The sequence below is a fragment of the Telmatherina bonti genome (genome assembly GCF_933228915.1).
Source record: "Telmatherina bonti genome assembly, chromosome: 11".
NCBI lineage: Eukaryota > Metazoa > Chordata > Actinopteri > Atheriniformes > Telmatherinidae > Telmatherina > Telmatherina bonti.
Window position 1 is genome coordinate 2,941,456 of NC_136629.1, and position 9,944 is coordinate 2,951,399.

Below are 9,944 nucleotides of genomic sequence, written 5' to 3' on the forward strand. Positions count from 1 at the left end.
CGGCATGCTTGTGTCCAAAACTGCCTGTCTTTAACCTTCTTCTTGGCATATTTATTTGGGCTGCTTGAACAGAACATGTGCATATATATCAGTTTCGGCCATCCAGCATATCGACATTAGTATTCTAATAGCTAGGTAGTTTAAAGGAGTCTCTTCCCTAGACCAAAGAATCAGAAGTAGAGAGCATCTAGATATCTGATCCCACTCAGGTAGTCAAAGCCGATTGTCACACTCCTGTTTTCACACACACTACCCTCTCTTCCTCCAGCCCTACAGTAAATACAGATCGGTGCATGTCACAATATTGTGACATCATCAATACGTGATAGATGCAACCGTACAACAATAATTTACTAATTAAGAGTAAGAGCATAGTCTAATAATAAAATTTAGGATATTAAACCTAAAAAAGGCTACACAATGTCCATGTGTCTTTGCATATCATGAAAGCTAAATAAAATGCTGCCAGATTCTAGCCATAACGCCAGACTCACAAAGACCAGGAAAGTATATCATAGCACTCCAGTGAAAATCCCAGTGTCAAAATCCCGTCCAGGGGCACTATCCTGCAAGTTTTAGTTGTTTCCCAGCTCAAATCTTAGACTATATGGATCCAACACAGTTGATTTAAGTCAAATCAACTCAACGTTCTATTCGTACAGGTGTGTTGGAGCAGGGAAACAACAAAGCAGGTTGATAGTTCCATAGATATCAAATATTTTACTCTTTGTTTTGACCCTAAAACGTTGAAAAAGAGCGGGAAAACATGGGAAAGTCTCGTATGCTTTAAGGACTGTAGAATTTTTATCTGACAATAAACTCCACGGAGCTTTTATCAGCAACATTTTCTACGTTTCAACCATAATTTCCCCCTCGGGATATATTGCTTTTAACCATCATTTCCCCCTCGGGATATATTGCTTTTGTTTGGGATACAGTTTTCTTAGATCCATGACCGGAAGTACGGAGAAACATGGCACGCAGCTCCCACAGAGGCGTCACTTCCGCCAGCTCCGCAGCAGAAGAAGATGGCGGCAGCCGTAGAGAGAGTAGACGGATCGGTTGGATCGCTGGATCCGGACGCCGTGTCGCCCAGACAGTCCAGCCCTCCGCCGGACCAGCAGCACCAGAACAACCCGCTGCTGGCTCTGCCCATCGTTGCCATCGAAACGATCCTGAACTTCCTGTCCTACGACGAGATCAGCCTGCTGCGCGCGGTAAGGACAACAGCGTTAGCGTTAGCGGCGTGCGTGATCCTGACACAGATGTGTGTTCAGCTTAGTGGCCTGGATACACACACACACACACACACACACACACACACACACACACACACACACACCTTCATTCTGCAAGCACACATTACCTGCTGCACACACGCGCAGGTGAAGGTTTTAGGTGCATGACCAGGGTCTCCTACAGACATGAAGACAGACATGCAGACAGGCAGACATGCAGGCAGACATGCAGACAGACAGACAGACAGACAGACAGACAGACAGACAGGCAGACAGACATGTAGACAGGCAGACATGCAGACAGTCAGACATGCAGGCAGACAGACATGCAGACAGACAGACAGACAGACATGCAGACAGGCAGACAGACATGTAGACAGGCAGACAGTCAGACATGCAGGCAGCGAGACATGTAGACAGACAGACAGACATGTAGACAGACAGACAGACAGACATGCAGACAGACATGCAGACAGGCAGACATGCAGACAGGCAGACATGCAGACAGGCAGACATGCAGACAGGCAGACATGCAGACAGACAGACATGCAGACAGAAATACAGACAGGCAGACATGCAGACAGACATGCAGACATGCAGACAGACATGCAGACAGACAGACATGCAGACAGACAGACAGACAGACAGACAGACATGCAGACAGACAGACAGACATGCAGACATGCAGACAGACAGACATGCAGACATGCAGACAGACAGACATGCAGACATGCAGACAGACAGACATGCAGACAGACAGACTGAAAGACAGGCAGACATGCAGACAGACAGACATGCAGACAGACAGACAGACAGGCAGACAGACAGACATGCAGACAGACAGACATGCAGAGAGACAGACAGACATGCAGACACAGTCAGACATGCAGACAGACATGCAGAGAGACAGACAGACAGACAGGCAGACATGCAGACAGACAGACATGCAGACATGCAGGCAGACATGCAGACAGACAGACAGACAGACAGACATGCAGACAGACATGCAGAGAGACAGACAGACAGACAGGCAGACACAGTCAGACATGCAGACAGACATGCAGACAGACAGACAGACATGCAGACAGACATGCAGACAGACAGACAGACATGCAGACAGACAGACAGACATGCAGAGAGACAGACAGGCAGACAGACAGACAGGCAGACATGCAGACAGACAGGCAGACATGCAGACAGACAGGCAGACATGCAGACAGACAGACAGACAGACATGTAGACAGGCAGACATGCAGACAGAGACATGCAGACAGACATGCAGAAAGACAGACATGCAGACAGACAGACCTGCAGACAGACATGCAGACAGAGACATGCAGACAGACAGACATGTAGACAGGCAGACATGCAGACAGAGACATGCAGACAGACATGCAGACAGACAGACATGTAGACAGGCAGACATGCAGACAGAGACATGCAGACAGACATGCAGACAGACAGGCAGATACAGTCAGACATGCAGACAGACAGACATGTAGACACAGACAGGTAGGCAGACAGACATGCAGACATGCAGGCAGACATGCAGACAGACAGGCAGATACAGTCAGACATGCAGACAGACAGACAGACAGACATGCAGACAGACAGGCAGACATGCAGACAGACAGACAGACATGCAGACAGACAGACATGCAGACAGACATGCAGACAGACATGCAGACAGACAGGCAGACAGACATGCAGACATGCAGACAGACAGACAGACATGCAGACAGACAGACAGGCAGACATGCAGACAGACATGCAGACACAGTCAGACATGCAGACAGACACACAGACAGGCAGGCAGACAGACAGACAGACACGCAGGCAGACAGACAGACAGACAGACAGACGGATACGCAGACAGACATGCAGACATAAAGACAGACAGACGGACATGCAGACAGACAGACGGACATGCAGACAGACAGACGGACATGCAGACAGACAGACGGACATGCAGACAGACAGACGGATACGCAGACAGACAGACAGACACGCAGGCAGACATGCAGACAGACAGACATGCAGACATGCAGACAGACATGCAGACAGAGAGACAGACAGACAGGCAGACAGACAGACAGACCGACCGGCAGACAGACAGACAGGCAGACAGACAGACATGCAGACAGTTATGCAGACAGAGAGACAGACAGGCAGACAGACAGACAGGCAGACAGACAGACATGCATACAGGCAGACAGACAGAAGGACATGCAGACAGACATGCAGACAGACAGAAGGACATGCAGACAGACACGCAGACAGACAGAAGGACACGCAGACAGACAGAAGGACATGCAGACAGACAGAAGGACATGCAGACAGACAGAAGGACATGCAGGCAGACAGTCAGAAAAACAGACATGCAGACAGACAGACAGACAGACATGCAGACAGACATGCAGACAGACAGACAGACAGACATGCAGACAGACAGACAGACATGCAGACAGACATGCATACAGACATGCAGACAGACAGACAGACAGACATGCAGACAGACAGACAGACAGACAGACAGACAGACAGACATGCAGGCAGACAGACATGCAGGCAGACAGACATGCAGGCAGACAGACACGCAGGCAGACAGACACGCAGGCAGACGGACATGCAGACAGACAGACAGACGGACATGCAGACAGACATGCAGACATGAAGACAGGCAGACATGCAGACAGGCAGACATGCAGACAGGCAGACATGCAGACAGGCAGACATGCAGACAGACAGACATGCAGACAGAAATACAGACAGGCAGACATGCAGACAGACATGCAGACAGACAGACATGCAGACAGACAGACAGACTGAAAGACAGACAGACATGCAGACAGACAGACAGACATGCAGACAGACAGACAGACATGCAGACAGACAGACTGAAAGACAGGCAGACATGCAGACAGACAGACATGCAGACAGACAGACAGACATGCAGACAGACAGACATGCAGACAGACAGACATGCAGAGAGACAGACAGACATGCAGACACAGTCAGACATGCAGACAGACATGCAGAGAGACAGACAGGCAGACATGCAGACAGACAGACATGCAGACATGCAGGCAGACATGCAGACAGACAGACAGACAGACAGACATGCAGACAGACATGCAGAGAGACAGACAGACAGACAGACAGACAGGCAGACACAGTCAGACATGCAGACAGACATGCAGACAGACAGACAGACATGCAGACAGACATGCAGACAGACAGACAGACATGCAGACAGACAGACAGACATGCAGAGAGACAGACAGGCAGACAGACAGACAGGCAGACATGCAGACAGACAGGCAGACATGCAGACAGACAGGCAGACATGCAGACAGACAGACAGACATGCAGACAGACAGACAGACATGCAGAGAGACAGACAGGCAGACAGACAGACAGGCAGACATGCAGACAGACAGGCAGACATGCAGACAGACAGGCAGACATGCAGACAGACAGACAGACAGACATGTAGACAGGCAGACATGCAGACAGAGACATGCAGACAGACATGCAGAAAGACAGACATGCAGACAGACAGGCAGACATGCAGACAGACAGACCTGCAGACAGACATGCAGACAGAGACATGCAGACAGACAGACATGTAGACAGGCAGACATGCAGACAGAGACATGCAGACAGACATGCAGACAGACAGACATGTAGACAGGCAGACATGCAGACAGAGACATGCAGACAGACATGCAGACAGACAGACATGTAGACAGGCAGACATGCAGACAGAGACATGCAGGCAGACATGCAGACAGACAGACATGCAGACAGACAGACAGACATGTAGACAGACAGACATGCAGACAGACATGCAGACAGGCAGACAGACATGCAGACAGACAGACAGACATGCAGACAGACAGACATGCAGACAGACATGCAGACAGACATGCAGGCAGACAGACATGCAGACAGACAGACATGCAGACAGACATGCAGACAGACATGCAGGCAGACAGACATGCAGACAGACATGCAGACAGACATGCAGGCAGACAGACATGCAGACAGACAGACAGACAGACAGACAGACAGACAGACAGACAGACAGACATGCAGACAGACATGCAGAGAGACAGACAGACAGACAGGCAGACACAGTCAGACATGCAGACAGACATGCAGACAGACAGACAGACATGCAGACAGACAGACAGACATGCAGAGAGACAGACAGGCAGACAGACAGACATGCAGACAGACAGACAGACAGACATGCAGACAGACAGACAGACAGACATGTAGACAGGCAGACATGCAGACAGAGACATGCAGACAGACATGCAGAAAGACAGACATGCAGACAGACAGGCAGACATGCAGACAGACAGACCTGCAGACAGACATGCAGACAGAGACATGCAGACAGACATGCAGACAGACAGACATGTAGACAGGCAGACATGCAGACAGAGACATGCAGACAGAGACATGCAGACAGACATGCAGACAGACAGACATGTAGACAGGCAGACATGCAGACAGAGACATGCAGACAGAGACATGCAGACAGACATGCAGACAGACAGACATGTAGACAGGCAGACATGCAGACAGAGACATGCAGGCAGACATGCAGACAGACAGACATGCAGACAGACAGACATGCAGACAGACAGACAGACATGTAGACAGACAGACATGCAGACAGGCAGACAGACATGCAGACAGACAGACAGACATGCAGACAGATAGACAGACACGCAGACAGACATGCAGGCAGACAGGCAGACATGCAGACAGACAGACATGCAGACAGACAGACATGCAGACAGACATGCAGACAGACATGCAGGCAGACAGACATGCAGACAGACAGACAGACAGACAGACAGGCAGACAGACAGACAGGCAGACAGGCAGACAGGCAGACAGACATGCAGGCAGACAGACAGACAGGCAGACATGCAGACAGAGACATGCAGACAGACATGCAGACAGACATGCAGACAGACATGCAGACAGGCAGACATGCAGACAGACAGACAGACATGCAGACAGACAGACAGACATGCAGACAGACAGACAGACAGACATGTAGACAGGCAGACATGCAGACAGGCAGACAGACAGACATGCAGACAGACAGACATGCAGACAGACAGGCAGACAGACAGACAGACGGACACGCAGACAGACATGCAGACATGAAGACAGACAGACAGACACGCAGACAGACATGCAGACATGAAGACAGACAGACAGACGGACATGCAGACAGACAGACGGACATGCAGACAGACAGACGGACATGCAGACAGACAGACGGACATGCAGACAGACAGACGGACACGCAGACAGACAGACAGACAGACACGCAGACAGACATGCAGACAGGCAGACATGCAGACAGACAGACAGACAGACATGCAGACATGCAGGCAGACATGCAGGCAGACATGCAGACAGACAGACATGCAGACAGACAGACATGCAGACAGACAGACAGGCAGACAGACATGCAGACAGACATGCAGACAGACAGACAGACAGACAGACATGCAGACAGACATGCAGACAGACACGCAGACAGACATGCAGGCAGACATGCAGACAGACATGCAGACAGACACGCAGACAGACATGCAGACAGACACGCAGACAGACACGCAGGCAGACACGCAGACAGACACGCAGGCAGACACGCAGGCAGACACGCAGACAGACACGCAGACAGACACGCAGGCAGACACGCAGACAGACATGCAGGCAGACATGCAGGCAGACACGCAGGCAGACACGCAGGCAGACACGCAGACAGACATGCAGGCAGACATGCAGACAGACATGCAGACAGACATGCAGACAGACATGCAGACAGACACGCAGACAGACATGCAGACAGACACGCAGGCAGACACGCAGGCAGACACGCAGGCAGACACGCAGACAGACATGCAGACAGACATGCAGGCAGACATGCAGACAGACATGCAGACAGACAGACAGACATGCAGACAGACACGCAGACAGACACGCAGGCAGACACGCAGGCAGACATGCAGACAGACATGCAGACAGACACGCAGGCAGACACGCAGGCAGACACGCAGGCAGACACGCAGACAGACACGCAGGCAGACACGCAGGCAGACACGCAGACAGACATGCAGACAGACAGACAGACAGACATGCAGACAGACAGACAGACATGCAGACAGGCAGACAGACAGACAGGCAGACAGACAGACAGGCAGACAGACAGACAGGCAGACAGACAGACAGGCAGACAGACAGACATGCAGACAGGCAGACATGCAGACAGACAGACATGAAGGCAGACATGAAGGCAGACAGACAGGCAGACAGACAGACATGCAGACAGACATGCAGACAGACAGACATGTAGACAGGCAGACATGCAGACAGAGACATGCAGGCAGACATGCAGACAGACAGACAGACATGTAGACAGACAGACATGCAGACAGGCAGACAGACATGCAGACAGACATGCAGACAGACAGACAGACATGCAGACAGGCAGACATGCAGACAGACAGACAGGCAGACATGCAGGCAGACATGCAGGCAGACAGACATGCAGAAAGACAGGCAGACATGCAGACAGACATGCAGGCAGACATGCAGACAGACACGCAGACAGACACGCAGACAGACACGCAGACAGACATGCAGGCATACATGCAGGCATACATGCAGACAGACAGGCAGACATGCAGACAGACATGCAGACAGGCAGACATGCAGACAGGCAGACAGACAGGCAGACATGCAGGCAGACATGCAGACAGACAGACAGACAGACAGACATGCAGACAGGCAGACAGACAGACAGGCAGACAGACAGACAGGCAGACAGACAGACAGGCAGACAGACAGACATGCAGACAGGCAGACATGCAGACAGGCAGACATGCAGACAGACAGACATGCAGACAGACAGACATGCAGGCAGACAGACAGACATGTAGACTGACAGACAGACATGCAGACAGACAGACAGGCAGACAGACAGACAGGCAGACAGACAGACATGTAGACACAGACAGGCAGGCAGACAGACATGCAGACAGACAGACAGACAGACAGACAGACATGTAGACACAGACAGGCAGGCAGACAGACATGCAGACAGACAGACAGACATGTAGACACAGACAGGCAGACAGACATGCAGACAGACATGCAGAGAGACAGACAGGCAGACAGACATGCAGACACAGTCAGACATGCAGACAGACAGACATGTAGACACAGACAGGTAGGCAGACAGACATGCAGGCAGACATGCAGACAGACAGGCAGATACAGTCAGACAGACAGACAGACAGACAGACATGCAGACAGACAGACAGACATGCAGGCAGACATGCAGACAGACAGACAGACATGCAGACAGACAGACATGCAGACAGCCAGACAGACATGCAGACACGCAGACAGACATGCAGACAGACATGCAGACAGACATGCAGACAGACAGACAGACATGCAGACAGACAGACAGACATGCAGACATGCAGACAGACATGCAGACAGACATGCAGACAGACACGCAGACAGACGCAGGCAGACAGTCAGAAAAACAGACATGCAGACAGACAGACAGACAGACATGCAGACAGACAGACATGCAGACAGACAGACATGCAGACACAGTCAGACATGCAGACAGACAGGCAGGCAGACAGACATGCAGACAGACAGACATGTAGACACAGACAGGCAGGCAGACAGACATGCAGACATGCAGACAGACATGCAGAGAGACAGACAGGCAGACAGACATGCAGACACAGTCAGACATGCAGACAGACAGACATGTAGACACAGACAGGTAGGCAGACAGACATGCAGACAGACATGCAGGCAGACATGCAGACAGACAGGCAGATACAGTCAGACATGCAGACAGACAGACAGACAGACAGACAGACATGCAGGCAGACATGCAGACAGACAGACAGACATGCAGACAGACATGCAGACAGACAGACAGACATGCAGACAGACAGACATGCAGACAGCCAGACAGACATGCAGACACGCAGACAGACATGCAGACAGACATGCAGACAGACATGCAGACAGACAGACAGACATGCAGACAGACAGACAGACATGCAGACATGCAGACAGACATGCAGACAGACATGCAGACAGACACGCAGACAGACGCAGGCAGACAGTCAGAAAAACAGACATGCAGACAGACAGACAGACAGACATGCAGACAGACAGACATGCAGACAGACAGACATGCAGACACAGTCAGACATGCAGACAGACAGGCAGGCAGACAGACATGCAGACAGACAGACATGTAGACACAGACAGGCAGGCAGACAGACATGCAGACATGCAGACAGACATGCAGAGAGACAGACAGGCAGACAGACATGCAGACACAGTCAGACATGCAGACAGACAGACATGTAGACACAGACAGGTAGGCAGACAGACATGCAGGCAGACATGCAGACAGACAGGCAGATACAGTCAGACATGCAGACAGACAGACAGACAGACATGCAGACAGACAGACAGACATGCAGGCAGACATGCAGACAGACAGACAGACATGCAGACAGACAGACATGCAGACAGACAGACAGACATGCAGACAGACAGACAGACAGGCAGACATGCAGGCAGACATGCAGACAGACATGCAGACAGACAGACAGACATGCAGAGAGACAT

The 9,944-nt window shown here is 51.2% G+C and overlaps 1 protein-coding gene across 3 annotated transcripts in view; it reads left to right on the forward strand.

Moving 5' to 3' along the window:
• Window positions 1-1,028: 1,028 nt before the first annotated feature.
• Window positions 1,029-9,944, forward strand: part of fbxo28 (F-box protein 28) — a gene marked incomplete at its 5' end in the record, with an annotated part of 59,352 nt that continues 50,436 nt past the window's right edge. For all 3 annotated transcript variants that reach the window (XM_079248345.1, XM_079248346.1, XM_079248347.1), the window contains one exon: window positions 1,029-1,217. In XM_079248345.1, coding sequence (XP_079104471.1) covers window positions 1,029-1,217 — 189 coding nt within the window. The remainder of the gene's footprint in view (window positions 1,218-9,944) is intronic.